The sequence below is a fragment of the Balaenoptera acutorostrata genome, chromosome 7, assembly GCF_949987535.1.
Source record: "Balaenoptera acutorostrata chromosome 7, mBalAcu1.1, whole genome shotgun sequence".
NCBI classification, from domain to species: domain Eukaryota; kingdom Metazoa; phylum Chordata; class Mammalia; order Artiodactyla; family Balaenopteridae; genus Balaenoptera; species Balaenoptera acutorostrata.
Genome location: NC_080070.1, coordinates 13,746,005 through 13,768,662, shown reverse-complemented (window position 1 = coordinate 13,768,662; position 22,658 = coordinate 13,746,005). Strand labels below are relative to the sequence as shown.

The window sequence follows — 22,658 nt, the reverse complement described above, 5'->3', positions numbered from 1 at the left end:
CCTTGGGGACGCCTGTGGGATTTGTGATGTGGACTGGCTGGGAGGTGATGCTATTAATGGAAATTGTTACGGAAACGAGGTATGAATGTGGGTTGAAGAAGCGAGACTGTCTGGCAGACTACGTTTTCTAGAAGTATTAGCAACTTAGGGAAGAAGGAAGACAGAGGTGTGGGGGGATGTGGTCTGGGGGATGGTATGGCATGTGAGAGACTCAGGATGTTTGTAGGCTAAGGGGACAAAGGCGGAGGAGTTGAGAAATTAAAAGAAAAATAGTGTGTAACGCTTTCCTCAAACTTTGCCCCTTTGGACAGCGTCTGTCCCACTGGAGGAGTGTCTGCCAATAATGGGCAGTGGGCGGTTGTCCAGATATGATTTACAATAAGGCACTGTCTAAATTACTGCACTCCACCAATTGCCAGGTTCCCCGCTGACAGTGAGCCAGGGATCAGACAATTGAAACAGGTGCCACCACTTATAAATTGAAAATCAGTGGGGTGCACAATGGATTACCGTCAAAATCCATTCAGGTGCAAAACCAAATTTTAAAACCCCTAACCTTTAAAAATGACACCTTTCCTGATTGTTCACAACGCGCTGACACTGAGTTTTAGCATCCCCCAGATGAGCAAGTGTCGATGGAAGTGTCTGCAGGAGGCCAAGGACTCCTAATCATGCCCTCCTTTTGGAATTTGCAAACATGGCGGATTTATAAATTCATGCTTTGGCAATTCTGTTAGATTCTCGAAGGTGTCGGTTCTCAAACTAAAGTGTGCAACAGAATCACCTGGAGGACCTATTAAAATTCAGGTTGCAGGCTCTACCTCCGGGTTCTTGATTTAGCAGGTCTGGGGTCAGGCCTGGGAAATGACATTTCTCGCAAGTTCCCAGAGGATGCTGATGCTGTGATCCCAGGGCCACACTTGGAGGGCCTCTGCTCTAAGATGTGGGGCTATTTTGACAATCTGACTAGCAAAGCATGCATTGATTGATAACAGCTTCTCAGTAAAAGTCCTATTGGACCAGGTGTTGAGTATGTCAAGGGGCTTCAATTTTGTCCAAGAAATCTGAGAGGAGACTGGCTCAAGGAGATACAGATGGATTTGAGTGCTTTGTGTTCAGAGGTGAGGCCGGGGGGGGCAGGGGATAGAGAAAAGGCAAGAGGCCCCCTCTAGCTCAGCATTCCACAAGACAGCACGTACTGCATGATTAAGGCCGAGGCCTGCTCTTCACTGGTCTGTGGGTGCAAACTCTAAACGTCTTTAGATGCCAGACTTCCTCCCTTGATATAAAAGTTGATTTTCTTAAGGTTAAACACACATGGCTACTACTTTCTTAACAAGCTGCTTTCAGCCTAAACATTGACTCTTCCCACCTCTGAATGACGCCAGAGGTGTATTTTTCTATCTAAATCCATGGCGTTTGATTTCGTCCTACTCTCTTGCTCTTTTGGAGTCAAGGTTATTACCTTGTACATGTAAAATGTAGGTGTCGCCAGGCCCAATATGAAGCAAGTCCCTTGGACAGAAAAATGGATCCTGGAGACTGCCCCAGACCTGGTTGCTGCCTCATTAACATTTGGTCTCCTGTCTCTCTTTGCCAGGAGAAATTGAGCGATGCACGTACATCAAATACCACTACTCCTCAGCCACCATCCCCAGGAACCTCACCTTCAACATCACGAAGACCATCCGCCAGGATGAGTGGCACGCCCTGCGTAAGTACACCTGAGTTTCTTTCTCTGGCTGTGACCTTTGGAGGGCGCGGAGACTGGATGCCCACCAGCAGCTCGGTCCGGATGGACAGATGCACCTCCGTGTGAGACCTGTGGACAGTCTCAGAACTTGGCGGCAGTCCTTAAAGTGTCGATGTCTGTGGGTCACAGTTGCCTCGGTTGGTTTTGATGGCATGGTAGCTTTTGAGGAGTTTGCTTCTACAATTAAAACAAAAAACGACCAGCAGTTAGAACGGTGATCAGTGGTCTTGCTTCGCCATCCTGGTAGGCATTTAAGATTTCACCTCTCTGACCAAACCAACTCCTGGGATTCAAGTCCAGTGTGTCTCCAAGTTGCTTGGGGTGTTACTGTGGCAACCTGCTAATCTCTCGTGTTGTCCTCTGTACGGGGTAAGACCTGCTGAGACCCGGTGGTGGTTGCAGGCAGCACGACACTGGGAATTTGCATGTCGGAGCAGTCACGAAGCAGGAGGGGCTGGTCCTCAACTTACAAGTTTCTGTTTCCCCTAGAATGATAGGCTTTGGGACCCATGTTTGCATGTGATTGCTCAGAGAAGGTCAGAATATCTGCCTCCATTGGTTAAGGAAATTCTTGGTCAGGGATTCTCAGAGACTTGAATTATGAGGAGAGGGTGACTTAATGAGCAGACAGAGTTGGTTGGTTATTTTTACCTTTCTGCTCCAGGGGGATCCCCCTGCTTGTCTGTGTCAGGAAAGTTCTCCTTCAACACCAGCACTGCTCTTCATGTGAACACATTCTCCCTCTTAGAAAGCTCCACGCTGCCTCTGGTGCATTTGTCATTTCTTCCCGATTCCAGCTTTTTTCACATAATGTCACAAGATTAACTTTCAGTTTATGTTTATATGTGAAGGAGTCTCTTTTATTGTTTCTTGATAACAAGGATCCTGTAATTGGTAAACTTTGAAGAAGGTCAGAACCATCTTTTTTCTCTTTATTGTTGCCTCATTGTCTTTTGCATGCATGGGGCCCACCAGGTATGTTCCACATTTTGGTTTGGTTTTAATCAAATCACCATAGCTTGAAGTGGGGGTGGGGTGAGACAAGTAAAATTAAACAGAGCAATCGTTCGTTGGTTTCAGGAAAAAGATTCTGACTAGGTGTCTGGATGGGTGTTACCTAATGCCAGTGGCCCAAAATGATGTAGGGCAGGTATGAGCAGATAGGAATGCATTAACCAAATGGTCCCCCCCCCACTACAAGCTTTATCACTGCTGGAGACACGAACCAGAACGTGGGAACAGGGAGCTAACGTCCAATGGGCATCCTCAGGTGCTAGACATTGAGCTAAGCATACCACATACTTATTTAATTTTAATGTGAGATTTGCCTTAGGGACACTAGTAATCAGGGTTATTAATTTCCTTTTTGGAGGGAGACACGTTAAGAGCCAAGTATATAAATCCCTGACAATGACTGCTTATTTGTCAAGTTGCATTGGTCTAGGATAGTCACTTAATAGACACCTACAATGCATGTTCAAGATACATGACAAGCCTGGTAGAATAACCACTTAAATATAACTTAAGCAATGCAGTGGAGGGTAGGGGCATCATGGAATCTCAGAAGGAAGAAGTTGTCGGTATTTCGGCTTCAATTCAGATTCACTCAATTCAATCACAGTTACCGAGTTTTTCTGTGTAACAGGCACATGGTGGATACTGAGGCCACAGGGAGCTCTTTCAAAGAGCTCATGTCTGGAGGTGGAGGAAGGTGGGTGGGGAGGAGTGGAGAGATACATTCACAAAGCAAATAATTACAAGGCAATGCACTGATTACAATATAGTATAATGACTTCAAGCAGTTAAGGTAGTTTGTGAAAGTTTTTCAGCAAGAAGAATTATTCTAGCGTAAATTGCACAGATGCATTTCAAGGGCATCACTGAAAATATGTCACATGGTGTTAACGAAGGTAGAAAGGAGGCTAATGCTAAGCTTTATGGACCTTCTCTGAGCCCAGTGTCTCCCAGGTTCTTGTTCTGAAACTGGAGTGCCCTTAGGTTCTGCAAAATCGAGCGTGCAGCCTCTGCTGTGGTGAATGGGGGTGCTAACAGCTCTATTTTTAACTGATAAAAGCCATCTCAGCGACTGATACATGCAGAAGTTTTGGGCACCCCGTGTTGGGTGAAGTCGAGGCTCCCCGTTGGCAAGGGATTCATCTGCCTGTTTCACAAAGTGACCTGACGGGCTGTGAAGCAGGCGGAGAACGTTTGCCATTCCCGACATCGATGACAACTATTTTTAGCCAGAGAGCAGGCGAGCATGGGTCACACCTGAAGCTGCTGCTGAACGTAATTGGCAATGTTGGCACAATGGGGAAGTGTAGTAAATGTCAGTTTTAATTTTCAAAGGTCAGATATCGATGACATTAGGTGGGAAATGGGCACATAAGACCCCTTTGAAATTAAGTAGAAACTGTCAAAGATTAGCAAACCCCTATGATCAAGCTTTGGAAATTAAAAAAAAAAATCAGACTCTGATTTCTTTACTTATTTGAGAGTCCTGTATTGTTTAATACTGTCAGTGGGATCAAATAAATTCCTTTAATACTAGGTTGGTTATCGTTTTATAATTTCGCCATAATACCTTACATTCTGTAATTTTTCTCAGTAAGTAATTTTTGCCAAAGCAAAGAATTTGATTTTTTTTTTCCTCCTGAAATAACTTCTGGTAAATAATTTGAACTTTGGTTAAACTTAGGTTATACCTACATTTTCATCAAGAATTTGCATGTGGTCATCAAACACTGTTGTGGAAAAATTTATTTTCAAATAAGAAAAGCACCATTTGGTTTAAAACTATGCTGTGGGTTTTTTTTATTTTTAATTAATTAATTTATTTTTGACTGTGTTGGGTCCTCGTTTCTGTGCGAGGGCTTTCTCTAGTTGTGGCAAGCGGGGGCCACTCTTCATCGCGGTGCACGGGCCTCTCACTATCACGGCCTCTCTTGTTGCGGAGCACAGGCTCCAGACGCGCAGGCTCAGTAGTTGTGGCTCATGGGCTTAGTTGCTCCGCGGCATGTGGGATCTTCCCAGACCAGGGCTTGAACCCGTGTCCCCTGCATTAGCAGGCAGATTCTCAACCACTGCGCCACCAGGGAAGCCCCTATGCTGTGGTTTTTGAACAGTTAATCCCACCAGTGGGAGGCTTAACTATTTGGCTGAGAGCTCATTCACCTTATGGTCCCATGAATAGCAGGTGAAAGAATAAAATTATCTGTAGGTCGCTAGGTTTATAAATCCAAGTGTAAAGAGATAATAACCATGACTCTGGGGAGTAAAGGTCAGAGAATCAAATGTGTTTATGCGTGTGTTTGTGTGTTTAGGGTGGTCTCTGCTATGGAGGTTTGAATACTGAGTTGTCTGGGTGATTTGGTGACAAGGTTCTGAATCCGTCTTGGATGGTGATTGCCGATGAAGTGTTGGGTGTACCTGTTTCTCCTTCCCACCCTGGCAAGAGCTCCCCCAGAGAAGGCAGAACTCCTTCAGTAGTTGGGACCGTGCCCTCAATCCACCCAGACCTGACTGTTGGCCTGGGGCAGCCCACCTTGACTTCCTCCCTGTCTGCTGCCTCCCATGAGATCGCAGTGACCCCAAGTGGCATTGGTCCGGGCTCCGTGGGCTCCGAGGGCGCGCTGCACTCCTGATCTGGATCCTCCTGCCAACTCCGGGGCTGGAGCAGGGTGGGTGAGTGTCACTGGGCCAGCGAGGATGGGGCAGTGGCTACAGGAGATGAGCTTGGCTAATGCCACTCTCTGGGTGGGTGGTCTAGTTTAATGTTTGGAATATGACAGAATCAGATAGGCAGTGGTCAGGGGAAGCAGGCTGGCAGTACGGTGACATCTTAAACGGTGCCACTAGAACACATCCCCACCGGCTTTTCGTGCTCTGAAGTTCAGGCTTGGGTTGCTGTGCTTGTTTGGAGAATTCTGTGTCCTTGTGCAACCTTCAGGAGCCCCTGAGGCCATCCCTAGTGATTGTGCCTTTGCTTTCACTGTCACTGGTGTCCCTTTGGAATGTGCTTTCAGCACAGCTGGGGGCCTGGATGCTGCCAGTGGCAGGGCAGGGGGTGGGGGAGGGGGGCCTGGGTGGCCTGTGATAGGGACTGGGCAGCCAGGGTGCTGAGAAAGCAGGCTCTGGGGAGATGATGTCGCTGAGATGTGGGTGCTTCTGCAAGGATGAGCTGGCATGGAGTGGAGCTAGGCTTGGGGGGCTACTCCAGCGACCGGGGCTGGGGGAATGGGTGGCAGGGGGCACAGTGGGGGTCCTGCCTGGGGGCTGCAGGGCAGGTACCCAGTGGAAGGTGTGAGAAGGGCAGCCCTTTCTCACCCCCTGGTCTCCGACTCTGCTTGTCAGGGACTCTGGGCAGCTGCTGACGAGTCTCCCCCAGGGTCCAAGCCCTGAGGCTCTGGAGTCGTGTGCTTGTGAGCTCAGATTCTCTCTTTCCACTTGGCGTTTTCAAGATGGAGGTTTCGGCTCACAGTTGATTGCCCCTGGCAGTGGGAATCAGGGAGTTGGGATTCCACTTTCCTGCAATCACATCCTCTCCGTTATCTTTCAGGAGGCTGAGAGCTAAGAAAGCTCGAGGTTTTTTTTTTGTTTTTTGTTTTTTAAAGATTCCTTCTGTCAAGACTGAAAGTTCAGCTAATTAAATTGGATGGTCACACAGCACATTTCCAGCTGGCCAGGGAGGGAGGGAGAGATGATCTCCTCCCCCTGACACCACCCCCATCCTCCTGAGGGCTCATTCCCCACCCCCAGTGACACACAAACACAGCCTCACACAGTAGCTTTGCAGAGTGGAATCAGAAGCAATATGATACGTAGTTAAAGAGGGAGGGGGAAGAGGAGGGAAAGGGCACTGGGGGAGGGAGGGAGCAGAGATGCAGGCTTCGTGGGGGAGCGAGGACATTTCAGTGGATGTGCTGCTAAGAGGGAGAAGAAATAAAATTCAGAACTGTCTTGTCTAATGCACGCACCTGAGTGACACACTTGGATCCCTGACCCCGAGACTCCTGACCGCCCACCGTGGAGGCTTGTAGCTTAGCTCGGTCTGGGGGGACCAGCCCCACCCAGGCTGTGCATGGTGGGAAGCCTAGCCTGTCTGCTGCTCTGCTGTGGATCTTGGTGCCTATCTCTTCTCTTACTCTCCTTGGCCAAGCCCTACCTGGTTCCCCCCCTTCTAGCCTCTTCCACACCCTCCCCTCTTTCCAGGATTAGCACGTCCTGCCCCTGAACCCTAGTCTCCCTGGTGCTAAGACTCCCTCCAGCCACCCCCAGGTACCGCCCACCTCTTGGGCCCAAAGCTGCTCCTTGCCCCTCCCCACTGGCATTGGCCTTCTGGCCTTGGCCTTGTGTTGGCTTCTTGCCCGATGGCGCTTACCTTCTCCTTTCCTCATGGACTGTCCTGGCCCTTCTGGACCAGCCTGCTCATCTGCCCTCTGGACTTTACTCCTACTCAGACCTCTGGCCTCACAGCCTGGGAGTTGCCTAGGTTTCTGGTCCCTCGTCCCCCAGCCGTCCCTGGTTATGACAAAATGAATGTGGTAGACCCAAGGGGTTGGGATGATAATAAGAGTAATTATAACAACGATAACTACCTCTTGCCGATGGGGTAACCATGCCAGGGAGGGGAGGGGCTGCCTAGAGGTCCCATCTTGGCCTCAGAAGAACCTGAGACTCAGGATCCAGGTCTGAACTCCAGCAGACACCCTCCAGCTATTTTTTCTTTGTTTTTGGCTGATGTTACGTAAAACAGTCTAATGAGGTAAACATCCTAGACAAGAGAAGCTTCGGTCCCCTGCAGTGTTGGCCATTTTCCTTCCCCTGCATCTGCCTCTGGGCCCAGCCAGTGTGAGGTTCTCACTGTGTGCAGTCTGTTGCGAGCTGCCTCTTGCTTGCAGGACTGGCATCCGTGGGGCTCATCCCTAGCAAGAAGCCGTCCCCAGAGTTGTGGAAGCGTGCTGCCTCTTGCTTGCAAGACTGGCATCCATGGGGCTCATCCCTAGCAAGAAGCCGTCCCCAGAGTTGTGGAAGCGCCAGTAGCACAGGAACTCAGCTGACAGACCATCCCCATATGTCGCTCGGTGTTCTAAAGCCTTTGCTTTTTGCAGCTCTCATCCCACGTCTCTCTGCCCCCACCCAGCCCTTGCAGGGAACATTGTAAACGTTTCAGGATACCCAAAGCCTGCAGCCCAGAGGCTGCCCTATGCTTGTCCTCCCAGAGCTCCTATGGTATTTTTGCAACAAGCCAGGCAGAGAACACACACCCCTTAATGTGGTATCACACCTACACCTGCTCTGGCAGCTGTAACTCATGCCAGGACTCCTTTCCTTCACAGCTTTCCCTGCCTGTCAAAACCTACCTCTCTTCTGTCCCATTCCCTCAGGCTTCTGCTAGACAGCACGTTTACTAATTGGATGAACTTTTTTAAGGTGTTGATGTCTTCTTGGGTTACCTGTCCTGATAGCATTGTTATTTTTCAGGAGACTTCACCCAAAGGCGTGACAGTGAGGTGTTAAAGGTCATGTGGAGATACTTTAAAATTGTCACATGTGTAGCTGTTGATCCCACCTACTTAGATGGTGGGCTGGCTAAGAACCAGTGGTGGAAATGGAGTGGACAAGAGGGAGAGTTTATTTTTGAGGCGGCCTTAGGAGTAGGGAAGGGAGGAGGCCTGGAGTAAGGGGCGGGGTGGATGGAGTAGGGCACAACCTTTTCTGTTAAAGATAGCCAGGTACTGAAACAAAGCTGAGAACCACTGTGCTGGTGTAATTGCAGTCTTCAAGCCACAATTCATCCGAATGGGCAGGTCCAATTTTGTGCTGGGAATTAGTTGGGAGTCTGGCCTAGAGACATTCTCTTAGCTTCTGCAGATTGGAAGGTGTTTTCTTCTGGCCGAGCACACTGATCTGGACACCACAAAGGAGACCTGGGTGCAACCCTACTGGCATCCCTCGTCCGTTTGTTCATTTACTCACTCAATATTCATGGAGTGCCTGTTCCGTGAGCAGCCCCGTGTTAGGTGCTGGAGGGGATATTAAAAGGTATCCTGCTTTCCAAATTGGATGACGTATTTCCAGGTGCCAACTAGGCAAGGGATCCAACTGCTTGTTGCTTAATGTTTATCGACTACCCGGAGTGCAGGCTAATGCGGCTGACACGCACACATCATGGGTCCTGACCTCCACATTTAAATTGGCAAGAACTCATTGCAGGGGAAATAAAGGCAAAACATAAGGCAAAACTACCATATCACAGAGGCTTGGCCTGTTTTGTTTTGTTTTGTTTTGTTTTTACAGTCCAGGGAAAAGTGGGGGATGGTCTAGGATCTGCTTTCTCTGGGCCCTCTAGGGGAACTGTCCCAGCTCTGGGTGCTGAAAGGGAAGCTCAGTATTGCAGGTGATTCATCTTTCCAGCAGCTCAGACAACAGAAGCTGACTGTGCAGGTGAGCTACAGCAGGGGGGGAGGGAAACAGGACCAGGAGCTGAGTGTCCCAGCGGGCAGGGGACAGCTCAGCAGCAGGGGATCTGGGCTGGATGAGACACGGATAACAGGGCAACAGACACTTGTCATCAGGGCAGTGGGTCAGCAGCTATGAATACAGTAAGTGCTGCTTTGGGGTTTCAGGACTACATGATCCAATAGGGAAGAGGCTTGGCCAGGAGAAGGCAGGCACTGGTTCCCGAGAAATCTGGAACATTTAGGGAGTTAGAATAAGAAATAGAGAACAGCAACTAGGAGAGAAGCCCAGTTTTAAGGTCAGGGGTACTATGCCTTGAACAAGATGGGGCACGATGTTAGAGCAGCGGTCTCAAACTGTGATGAGGATTGGTCCTGGGATTTGGGGATGAGGCTGCTTCTGAAGACGGTAGGACTACAGGGAGGGTAGGGGAAGAGGCGTCTGGGGACCAGAATCACTTAACAGAAGAAGTATCAGGTTCTGCACTGTGTGCTAAAGGTCCTATCAGAGTCTGGTCCAGTGCTTCTCAAATGCGGTTCACAGACCAGTGGCATCAGCGTCATCTGGGAACTTGCTAGAAATGCAAATTTTGGGGCCTCAGCCCAAAGCCACTGACTCCAGATGTCTGTGGGTGGGGCCCAGGAATCTGTGTGATTCTTAACACATTGAAGCTTGAGAACTCTTGGTCTGGAGGGCATTGAGGGCAGGGGTTTGTAGTGGTCAGTGAAGGCTCAGGAGAGGAGAGAGTGTGGGTGGGCTTTGGATGGGAGCTGAGAGAGGAAATATTGCATTTTGCACCTCTCACGCACAAGCAGGACTTTTAAGTTATTTGTATGTTGTGTGTTGTCAGTTTCTACTTGGTTATAGCTTTGGTAATTTAACTTTTCCATATTTCTTTCTGTTAATTGAATGAAACAGCATGGAAGAGGTGAGGTGTATTTTCTTTTTTTCCCCCATTATGGGGGCATCCTCCTGTTTTCTAGCCTGAAATCTCTATCTTGTCTCTGCAATGTTCTCCTCTCAAAACGGACTTCAAGCTAGGGGACATGGCATTGAGTTCCAGCTGTCGCTCTCTAGGTGTATGACCCTGGGCAAACTACGTGAGTGTTTTAAACCCAGTACAGTCGTCTGTAAACCGGAGGTAATACTACCTGTCTTGAGAGTTATTATAAAACTTAAATAAAATGATTCATGTGAAGTCAGTCAGTAACTCTGGAAAGGCTGATACCAGGTAGCATTAGGTGCTGTTATTATCGGAGCGCAGCTGTACCAGGCGCTGGGTCCCCCATAGGAAATGGGGGAAAGGCTCTAAAATGATACTTCGTGGACTTGGGGGCTTTTCTGTTCAACTGTGTGCAGCCTGTGTGGGTGAGTGTGCCTCATGTGTGGCTGTATGTATTGGTGGGTCTGCTATGGGTTTGTTGTCTGCACAGGTGTGGGTGTGTGTGAGAGAGAGAGAGGGAGATGGGAGCTGGCATCGGGTGCCTCCACTGTGGGAGTAGAAAGTGGCTGAGCAGTATTGTGTGCTGAGTGGCAACAGCGCGGCCTGTTGTGAAAGGAGTTTAAGAGCAGAGAATGGGCAGTGTTTGGGATACTCACGGGGATAGTGCAGCAGAAGCGGCTCTCTAATTTATCAGTTGTGTCCAATAAGAATGCAGTTTAGACCATAACATGAGTCTCTAAAAGATTTACATGCTAAGTTGTCTAAAAAGTAACATTTTCAGAGCTTTGAAGATAAATACACTGTGAGTACCTCTGTATTGAAATTGTCAAGGGAAGTATGGAAATGATTCTCTCCTAACTGTTATAGCCCAGGCCTGCCTTCCAGGAAGGCTGCGGTTTCCAGTATGTACTATGATGAGATCCTTTCCTATTCCTGAAAGGAAAAGACACATTCCCAAAGAGGGTACTGTGAGAGTGTTGGCGGTATAGGGAAAAGAGGGGAAGAGGATAGGAGACGCTGTTAGGGTCGAGGCAGGGGGGAGGTGATGGAGGCGATATTCCTGTCCTGGGGGAAAGGGAATTCCTTATTTTCAGCTCAGCACCCACAGTGGACCATGGGGTGGTGCTGGCTGTGGTGGTCTTGGCTTCTGCCCTTCCCTGTTAGCAACTAAGAGGGACGAAGAATTGCAGGGAGGTCAGTTGGCCTTGGAGACAGCTGGTAACCTGCCAGCTGGGAGAGAGGGGGCTACAGGGCTGCCCAGCCTGAGTCCCTTTGGGAGGCAGAACTAGAACCCATGCCTTTGTGAATGCAAAGTTCACGCTCTTTCCTCACTCCAAGGGTCCCCCCCAACCTACGTCTTATTGATACGAGACAAGCCTACTCACTTTTTCTTCTCCCCTCTCTGCCTGCTTTCCCAAATAATGCTTTTTTTCCCCCATTATCCCAGAGGACAACTCTAATTTGTCCTCCAGCCGGCCCTCCCCCACCATCAGCTCCTTCCCCTCCATCCCATTGTCTAAAGTAAATGAAGAGCCCCTCCCCACGAGCAACCAGAAGCCCCCCTCTCCATCCAAGAGCTCTAGTATTCAAAGGAAACGAAAGAAAGCTGTTTATTTTCCGCTTCTCTGTTTTTCTTTTTCATTTAATTACTGGTATCACAACAGGGTTTTTTTCTGTTGCTTTTCATTGCAAGTGTGTAGTATTTCATCTACATTATGAGTTAAATAGGCTTTTGTGGACTAGCCTAGAAACCCAATCATCATTTATAACAGATATGACTTCTCTGGAAATGGTTTCTGAATTCCAAATAACTGACTTACTAATGAGGTTTTAGAATAGAGCTCATTTCAAAGCTGGAGACTGTATCTTCTACTTTCTAGGCAATATGCCTCTGAATGGTCTTGCGGTCTCCCGTTTCTACATCTGTTGTTCTTAGGCTGGATTCCCCCAAATTAGACACCCTCAGTGGGGTGACAGCTCAGACTCCCCTGTCCCTTGTTCTCAGCCCATAACCAGCTACTGATACAAAGTTAATTCATGCCCCATGATGTGTCCTGTGTAGGCTTAGCTGATATCCAGAAACCCAACCACAAGACATCAAGCATCCTTGGTGTCTAGGTATCGTTCAGTCTCAGACCCCACCTCTCAGTTCACGCTGGTAAAATGAGGCTATTCATGTAACGTTTCCCTGAGGCTCCTTGCTTGGGCACCCGGCACCAAATTAGAAATGAGCAGTTGGAGCGGGGAGTGTGTGTGTGGGACCTTCTGAGGCGGAGAGGCTGCTAAATAAACATGGGTGTGGAGGTGACACCACTTGGGATGGACACGGCATTCGCGTTCCTCACACCACCACATCCCACCGCCTCACTCTTGGAGCATCTAGATGCTGCACAGTTGCCGGGGAAACCAGGAAAAGGAACTGTACAAAAGCTACCTCCTCCCTAAGCTCCTGGGCACGCCCTCTTGGGGGTGGGGGTACAGGAGAAGGAGGGGCACGTTCCTCCTGGCTGTGAGTGTGTGTGTGTGTTGGGGGGGGGCAATGCCGACACCCAGCCAGCGCCCCTTCCCACCCCAGCCTCGCTTTTTCCATGTGTCATGTTAGCATTACGTTCTGCTACCCTCCCCTCGTTCACATTGCCATCAGCTCCTGCCCCAAAGGGGTCGTTTCATTTCCTGGAAGTAAAGATGACTTCTCCACTTCAAAAAGAGTAGGGACCTCTGGTTTGTGGTTAAGGTTTGAAATCCAGCTGCTGTTTAGCTTGGCAGAACTAACAGAAGTGTGCAATTAAAAAGATTACTAACTCGGTTCCATTTCCTCCCTAAATTGAAGGAGAAGGGCTGGGATCCTAAGTGTTTACAAGTCCCCATCAGAGCTTTGTGGCTCTGGCTAACGAGGATCCATCTTTGGTCATTCTTGGAATGACCCGGCAGGCTCTTCATGCCTGGTTGAGGGTCTGCGGTGTGCACGGCATCTGAACCGGGCAGTGAAAGAGGGGCTTTACACTAGAGGACACAGGGCAGTGATATCACCTTGAGACAGCAGGGGCCGGCGCTACAGGACGTGGACAAACAAAATGCTATTAGCACCGTCCACAGGAGGAAAAGATCATCTCAGCCAAGGATAACGGGGCAGGAATAGTGGCACTGGAATGGGCCTGAAATACTTCATTTGTTAAGTTTATTGAGTTCCTACCATTTACTGGGAGCTGTTCTAGGCACCAGATGAAAGGGCCAGCAATTCCTGCCCTCATGGAGCTTGCATTCTCATGAGATAATAACTCCCACTTATTGGTGAAGCCTTAACACGGGCCAGCGGCTGTATTACATCCCCAACATGCATTATTTCACTTAAACCTCAATTGTCTTATGAGGAGCATATTATTATTATTACAGCTTACTGATAAGGAGACTGAGGTTTCCAGGAGTTAAATAACTCGAGGCAGAGCCATGTAGTAGGAGTGTTATGATTTTATGATACCTTAGGAAATTCATCCATCAGCTCTGTCTGGGATGGATGGAGAGGAGTCTGGACTCTGAGGGGCCTTCTGTGATGTTCCAGGCCTGAGATCACGGTGGTCTGGACCGGACTCTCAGCAGTGGATTATGTGAGATTTGGTAAAATAAGGAGGGGAGGCCACCCGCTAGGTGGGTGTGCTTGTGTAACTGCTTTATGGGGAAGGGCTGAGATTCTGATCTGTAGACAAGGTCTGAATGAGCTGCTCTCTAACTCACTCCCTACAGGGGCGTGGAGACTGTCTTTATTTCGAGAACAACTTTATTAGCACTAACTATGGGCTGAGAATATGGAAAGTAAGCTTTCCTTGAAGTGTAGGGAAGAATTAACTATATTTTGTCGAGCTTACATTTCTCTTTCTGTGCTTAGAAATAAGGTATATTCATTACATCCAAAGCTAATTCAACTTTGACATCTAATAAATGCATGAATCATACATCTCTTTGGCCTTCAAGTCTCAAGGCTAACAACAATTTTCATTCTGTCATTAAACAAGACCTCTTTGATCATGGTCATTAATCTATAAAAATTAGTGTTTGTATGTATGTTATATTTAAATAAATTTAAATATACCAGTCGCTCTGAAACTATTCTTGAGAATAGAATTGTCAACTGTAACACAGTTCGGAAATATACCAATTACTCATGAGCTCAGATTTAAAAGGATAGTTAGATTTTCTTTTATCTTTGGATATTTAAACTGGATTCTCACCTAGGGATCACGAAGGGGGAAAAAAATCAATGAGGAGCTATTACTTACTCTCTGAAGAGGGGTTCTTCTGCCTTACCCGATTGGAGCTGTGAATAATTCAGCATGATCCCAGGCTCATTTTTCCTTTCTTGAGGTTGAGCTTATTAAAATTGCACGGCCAAAAGACACTGGTGAGGAAATGGCTGGCACCCTGCATCTCAGCTGTCAGAACCCCCCAATCTCAGTCCACTCTCTGGGGACACTGGGCTGCCATCAGCTGGGGATGACCCATGGGTGAATGAAGAAAATGAGGAAGAGCCAAGTGTCTCCTGTATGCGGTAGTTTTTGTCTCTTCTCTCAGCGGCCATCCTGGCAGTGCGTGGAAATGGGACGCGATCTCCGTGTTCACTATTGATTAACTTAGTCATCATTGTCGGCTGCCTCATTAAGTATTAAGAGTTCACTGTACTCTAGGTAAGTGCCGAATAGACAGGGCACCCTTTTAGAAGCTTTCCAAGGCTAATTCATCTCCTTTAGTGAGATATGGAATCTCTAGAGAAAGCATCTAACTAAAGAGTCAATTGATTACAGTCAGTGCTATGTTGTTTTGGGGGAGAGGGGAAATCTGATTATGCTACAGAAGATTTTTTGAAATGACTTTTGAAAATGCTATGGTTCTATTGGAGCTTTTTTTTTTTTTTTTTTTTTTTTTCCATGAGTCAATATATAAAGTTTCTAGGACCAACTAGGATTCAACTTGGAGGCTGAAAATGGTGGGAACCAAATGAGACTTTTAAAATCCTATAGACCCAGGTCAGATTTATTTAAGCGTTGTCAGGGAGATTGAAACTGAATGTCAAATCTGATTAATCGTGAAAGGAAGGAGGAAATCTGAGACAGACGTCGTCACCAAGTGCTATTCTGGCAGCAAACATTTGCCCACCATCTGAATCCTCCTTTAAGTCTCTGGTTGTAATCCTTCCCTCTAACCACCCACCCCAATCCCAGTTCCTGTTCTTCCTCATTAGATTAATGTTTTCCCCTCCTCCTATTTTATCTCTTTTTCATCAGCTTATTTCATTTCTCCTGATGCTCAAGATAAAACATGATTATTATAGAAAACTTTGATAGAAAAGTATAAAAGGGCATAAAAACATCATCTAAAATTCTACTACCAATAGACAAATTACTCTTACTTCACGTATCCTTTTGCATGTCTTTCCATGTTGTAAATCATACTTTTTATATAATTTTTATTCCAATTTTTATTTATAATTATAAGCATTAAAACTTGGCATCAAAACTTCTCATAATCATAATTTTAATGGCATCATAATACTCTACCATATGGATATTCATAATTTATTTAACCTTTCCTTTAAAGTTAAATGTTTATGTGGTTCTGATTTTAGGCTGTTATGATAATGTTGTAATGATAACCCTTGTGTGTAAATCTTTAACCATATTTTTGATAATTTGTTGAGGATAAATTTCTAGAACAGGAATTATTGGCTCAAAAGGTACATACTTTTTTTTTCAGTTTTAGTTTCTTCATAAACAATGACAAATTTCCTTTCAGAAAACTTGGGCTAGTTTCATCTTACCTAAATTTACCTACACTGAAAATTCTTTTTTCACTCAAGTATATGCTAATTTGATTGATGAGAAATAGTAACTCGTTTTTGAAATTGTCATTACTATGATTATGAGACAGGTTGAACTGGAAAAAATGGTTATGTTTCTCCTTTTTCAAGTTCTGTCTTCAATTGCTTTGTCTTTCCTATTACCTTACGTTTCCATCTTACATGAATTAATCCATCTTCAGGATGTATGTCACTTGGCTCCTCCTCTAGTCCCCCCCCCCCCCACCAACCCCCGCTTAATCCTTTGCCGCCTCTTATAGATTTCCCTCTCAGGGCTAATAGGTTGACAACTCCTGGATTACAGGTACCAAGCCCTAACAGGTGTTCAGAAAATGAATCCCAGTAGCTACTTAAATGGGTTCAGGACCACTTTGGATTTTATGGCTCTTGGAGTTGGTTAATGTTTCGGGAAACTCCAAGAGAAATGAGACCTTGTCTTGCTCAAATCTGTATGTCGAGCACCTGGAACAGAGCTGGCACACACAGAAGGCAAGGTGCTTGGTGCATATTTGTTTAATAAAAGGGCAGAGCCGTTTCAAGTTTCCAGCTTCTTTGCAGTGATTTGGCTCTCCTGACCCACAGCCCTATCCCTGATCTCAAGAAGAGTACAAGAGGGCTGCCAAGCAAATTTGAAATTAATCTGCGTTTTGCAATTTGTACAAGAATATAATTAGATTCCTTCTCCAGGGGTAATCCGTTCATGTAATCAGTGATGGTAGTTACTCGGCATGTAGCCTTAAAAAATTGCTGATGCCTCATAAAAATAAACACTTGCCTAGTAAAATTCTGTGCCCATTACTAGCCATCTATCTGTTTTCTTTTTGTGTGGGACATGGTATCTCCTCTGCATCATGTCCACTTAGAGACAGAAGCCAGGCCTGTTCCCTGGAGGCTGGGAGGGCCCCCTTAGTCACCACAGCTGCGAGGTGGAGGGCTGCTGCTGTCGGTGGGAGGTAAAGAGCGGCATGGCCGTCACCATCAATCAGGTAGTTCTTCCATGCTGGCTACCCGGTGCTCACATGATTGGCCATCTGATACAGTCAGCACTGCTTGTTGCTATACAACTTAACTCTTTTTTTTTTTTTTAAAGTAGAAGTGTAAGTATGAATTAAGCACCAATTAAACTCGTGTAAACAGGGGAGCAACTTCCTTTCTTCCTCCTTCTCTAACTTTGATTTTTCGTTCTCCTGCCAGAAAGCTTTCCCTGGCCCTGGGGTGTTGTGAGTCTCCAATTATCTTGCTTTTAAGGGCAGGCAGGCCCATGCCCATCAGGGGCCCTGAGCCTCCCCTCCAAGGCCTGTGCAGATACACCAGTCAGGCCCCAAACCCGGGAAGCAAGAGGTTGGTAATGGAGACATCACCCCCCGGTTGAGAAAAGCTTGAGAAGGTCATCTGAGCACAGCTGTGAGCTGCCCTCTCTAATAACCAGGGGGAGAGAGATGATGTCAGTTCCCTGAGTTGGGAAGTTCTTCAGCGACTTGGAGCAGATGGAGGGAGAGTGTGCTGATTTGCACGTGGTAATCCTGGAGGAGTCCGTCAATTCTGGGGTTAGGTCTCCATCTTCCATCCTCCTCTCTCTAAGGGAGTTTGGGTGCCCCTTCTGTATCTTGCTTTCAGCACACTTTGTACTTTGTATCGCAATCATTTACCATAGTGCTTGTCTACCCTAGGGCAAGGAACATGTCCTATTCACCTTTTAATCCCAGGGTCTAGTATGGCATCTGGCACGTAGTAGTCATGAAAAACAATTCTTTAATGAGAAGAAGCTGAAGAGTGTAAGAGTGGAGTTGTTGCCTGCAGGGGCAGCTCAAAGCATAATGGTGCTGACTCAGAATTGTTGAAAGTAGAATTTATATTGCTCTGAGCTGGGTGAGCTCTGTTTTGAGGAAGAATTTTCTCCATTTTCCATATTCACTCTGGAAACCTTTCTCCAAGTGATGGTCCCCCAGAGCTCTTCCTCCATTTCAGGCTGGTCCTTCTCGCAGGTTCCTATGCATCTCAGCGCAGACAGACACGGGGAGCTAAACTGTGGGTGTTATAACTCCCACGTCCCACTAGGGTATGTGTTCTGCCAGGGAAGAGTCTTAGCCTCTGGTCACACAGATGCTTCCAGGGAGCTCAGTGTTTGGAAAGTCCGGAGCACTTTGACTTGTACCTTTGCTGGTCAGAAGGATGTTGAGAATTCCATGCATCCCTGGGGGTTCTCCATCAAATAGTACTTCTCCCTTTTGAAAAATTGGCAGCACATTGTTCAGTTTCTTTGACTTCACTGTGCCTCTGTCTCTATCCCATGAAATAGTCCCCCTACAGAATTTCCAAACTGTGGTCCCAGGACCAGCAGCCCCAGAAGCACCTGTGTGGGCTTGCAAAATACCCGTTTCTTGCCCTGCCAGTTCAGACTACTGAATCAAAATTGTAAGCAGGGCCCAGGAATCTGCATTTTAACAAACTGACGATTATTCCTATGTGCTAGCTAAAGTTGGATAACTCCTGCTCTAGGGCATGGCGAGTTGGTCTCCCTGGGAGCAGTGGTCCTAAAAGATGTCTGGTCCAGGTGGTGCCAAGGGATAGTAACTGCTTCCTTTCTACAGCCTGCTTCTTGCTGATCCATAGTTATATATAAAGCTTGTGATACGAATTGTTGGGGTTAAAGTATGAATAAGATGATGCAGCTGTCCTATATTGCTTAAAATACAAGATGTCTGCATTCATACATGAATCACTTTAATACACGGCACACTGGGGCAAATCAATGCCATAAAAGATGGGGAGAAGGAGAGAGCATTTTACTGAGGTTAGGATGATCTGGTGAGAGTTTAATGGGAGGTAGGATTCAAATTGCACCTTGAAGAGTGGCTAGGACTTCCCAGGCAGGTGTGGGAAACAAAGACTGTCTAGACTGATGGAACCACTTGAGCAAAGTTCCGGAGATGAGGAGGATACTGGGATGTCTGAGCAGTGGGAGGTGCCCCATGTGGCTGGAGCGGAGAATGCACCGGGGCTTAATGATGGCAGTGGAAGGAGTCCTGTGCGGCTGGAGCGGAGAATGCACCGCGGCTTAATGATGGGGAGAAGAGACTGAAGGAGGAGGGGTAAAACTCACGTACATCAGGACTCTCTTCTGTTTGCCCAGGGTAGCCTTGAAACATTTTCTAGTGGGATTTGATGTGATCACATCCTCTGGGTACAAAACCTGGTCCAGGTGTTTGCATGACCATTCTATTTCCCCACGTTTGGGTTAATAATGTCCTTTATTCCCTTTGTGTCATCTCACACCCCATGTCCTCAGAAGAGTTCTAGGCCATCTGCACTTCTGTTCTATGTGGCAGAGCCAAGCCTTGGTGAGAGAGCAGAGGACAGAGAGAGAAGAGAAATGGTTTGGTCATCTCTGTGTTGTCCACGCTACTGGAGGGACAGACGTGGGAGGTGATAATCCACGACAGTGGGTGATAGCAAAGGCATTTATATTTGGCTTTGCAATGCACGGCATGATTGCTGGCAGCAGGAACAGCAGATTTACCTTGCTAATTAGGCAAATATTCAAATGAGCTGGCACTCCCTGAACACATGCCACCAAATTGCAAGGCCCTGTCAAGGAAATCTTATCCATTTTCATTTTAGTATTAATTATTTACATTAATTCTAGTTAGAGTACTCTGGAGCATTAGCAGTAAGAGATCCCCATCATATTGGCTTCTATGGCAAATGGGCTCCCAGCTGTACATCTTCATTTGTGATTGATTTTTTTATGAAGCTGGGAATAACCTCTACCAAATTCAGAATCATTGAATCAAGCCTTCTGATTTACTGTAGTAAGGGATGTGTTATTATATTGATAATAGTTTCCTGGTTGGTGTAGAATTCTTGCTCGAAGACGGATTTCTCTGTGTTGCAGTGTACACAGTAGGCTGGGAAAAGCCATTCATGGTTCTAATTCCCTTTTGAACTTTAGTTTCCACTAAAGTACAGTCAGATGTAAATGATGGGTTGTACTCTAAGCCCATATATGGACAGAACAGAAGTTATAATCGTCATAAAAGCATTCATCTTTCACTTATTTCATCATGGAATTTTATAGCTAGAAGCAACATTGGAGATCATCTAATCAAACTTGATCATTTTAGTGATGAAGCCCAGAGAAAGTTAAAGATCTTGAGGCTGTAGTACTAAAAGTGTGTTTGTGGGGTACAGGCTAGCCAAGGATAAAAAGAAGAGTGGATTGGTTACCAAAACCAAACCAAACCCTAAAAACCCTCTGAGGATAATGCCAGGTTGCTCGTCTACATATATTTTAGTCACCATACTTCCTAGGGGTCCGTGATGGAGAGGTACTCCTACTTGTGGATAATGTCAGATTGCTTGTCTACATATATTTTAGTCACCATACTTCCTAGGGATCTGTGATGGAGAGGTACTCCTACTTGTGGATAATGTCAGGTTGCTTGTCTAAGTATATTTTAGTCACCATACTTCCTAGGGGTCCATGATGGAGAGGTACTCCTACTTGTTCCTTAACAATTACCCATTGAGCCCCAAGAAATTGCCAGCCACCCTCTGAGGTCTTGGAGTACGCTCGTGAACAAGGTGGGCATCGTCCTTGCCATTTGGATCTTACATTTCCCCTGGACACACCGTCCTTTTCTGCTGGCTTCAGGCCTGTCTTAGACCCAGCTCAGCCTTCCGGATCCTAGGTGTGTGATGTTCCTTAAGCTTGCCTGCTGTTTGGTTTGAGAGCAAACAGAAGAGCACAAGAGGGATTTTTTTTTTTTCTCTCTCTGTTTAATCACCAGCAAAAGTTGAACTGGATGAGAGCAAGAGAAAGAGCAGAGCTGCAGTGATGTTCTCTGATTCCAGCTTCTAAATGTTCTCTGGGAGGCTAGCCAAGCAAACGCCCTCACCCAGAGACCGCTGTGCATGTTGGGAGGGACTGGATAGAGGGAGCTCGGATCTCAGGAAGGGCTTGTATGGAGGGGGAGAGGAAATGGAAAGGTTCCCCAGCATCTCTGAATGAACCACGTGCAAGTTTGGGAAGTTACAGAGATTAGGCGGAGGGGAACTAGACAAAGGGAAAGTTGGGAACGAGCGAGGGGAAAGCAGATGTGCGAGTGTATGTGTGGTGGTGGCGATGGGGTTACCAGAGCCCCTGAGAGGAGTCATGAAAGTCCTGAGCAGAACTTCTCTCTCCCCTGGGCACAGGCAGACATCACCCGCGGGAGGGGAGGCAGGCGCTGGGGCATCGTATCTGTGCCCTGTGCGCATGTTGAAAGAAGATAACAGAGCCAAGTCAACTGCCTGGGGCCTGCACCTTTCCCAAGATACAGAAGATTATTTAAAAGGGATTGTCTCTGTCCCTCCAAGAACAGTTGCAGCGTATGGGATGGGTGAAGAGCTAGAGTAAAGTAATCCAGGGTAAGGGAAGGCCTGGGAAAGAAGCTGATGAGACACGCCTTGAGAATGGGAATAGTCAATGAGAAAACTATTAAAGTAGAAAAAAATAGGTAAATATTTATCTGATGCTCTGACAGGGGAAAGATTTTCTAAGCTTAAGGGAAATCACAAAGGAAAAGACTGATAGGTTTGTCTACATTCAAATTAAAAACTGTGCAGGCCAAACATTAATAAAATATCAAAAGGTAAAGAAACCTGGGCAAATACTTGCAACAAACACCAACAGATGAGACATTAGCTTTCTTAATATGGTAAGAGGGCATGTACGTAGATTCAGAGCCCAATAAATAAATGTGTAAAGGATTTGACAGGGTTGCCTAAAAAGTCCAAATTTCTAATAAACGTGAAAAGTGTTCAGTTTCACCAAGTTATCTGAGATGCTAATTAATATAGTAATAACATATCTTTCTTTTGTCAAACAAAATTAGAGAACTCTCATTCATCGTTGGAGTATCTAACTGATATAAGCTTACTTGAGATATATTTGGCTGTATTTATCAAAAGCCTTAGCATGTTCCGACCCCTGGACTAAGTAATTTCACTGGTGCTGCAGCGGTTAAGAATCCGCCTGCCGGGCTTCCCTGGTGGCGCAGTGGTTGAGAATCTGCCTGCTAATGCAGGGGACACGGGTTCGAGCCCTGGTCTGGGAAGATCCTACATGCCGCGGAGCAACTGGACCCGTGAGCCACAACGACTGAGCCTGCGCGTCTGGAGCCTGTGCTCCACAACAAGAGAGGCCGCGATAGTGAGAGGCCCGCGCACCGCGATGAAGAGTGGCCCCCGCTTGCCACAACTAGAGAAAGCCCTCGCACAGAAACGAAGACCCAACACAGCCAAAAAAATAATAATAAAATAAATAAATTTAAAAAAAAAAAAAGAATCCGCCTGCCAATGCAGGGGACACTGGTTTGATCCCTGGTCCGGTAAGATCCCACGTGCCGCAGAGCAACTAAGCCCGTGTGCCACAACTACTGAGCCTGCGAGCCACAACTACTGAAGCCCGCGCGTCTAGAGAGCCCTGCTCCGCAACTAAGAGAAGCCACTGCAATGAGAAGCCTGTGCACTGCAACGAAGAGTAGCCCCTGCTCGCCGCAACTAGAGAAAAGCCCGTGCGCAGCAACAAATACCCAACGCAGCCAAAAATAAAAATAAAAAAAAATTTTAAAAAGGGCTGCTATCCTAAGGAAGCAGTCTGAAATACACAT

General features: G+C 46.8%; 1 protein-coding gene across 3 annotated transcripts in view; it reads left to right on the top strand.

Moving 5' to 3' along the window:
• TMEM178B (transmembrane protein 178B) overlaps positions 1 to 22,658 on the top strand; it is a 356,103-nt gene that overhangs the window by 112,131 nt on the left and 221,314 nt on the right. For 2 of the 3 annotated variants that reach the window (XM_007177032.2, XM_057549738.1), the window contains exon 2: positions 1,601 to 1,714. The exons of the other annotated variant lie outside the window; for it this stretch is intronic. In XM_007177032.2, the coding sequence (XP_007177094.1) occupies positions 1,601 to 1,714 (114 nt within the window). The remainder of the gene's footprint in view (positions 1 to 1,600; positions 1,715 to 22,658) is intronic. 3 annotated transcript variants of the gene reach the window in all.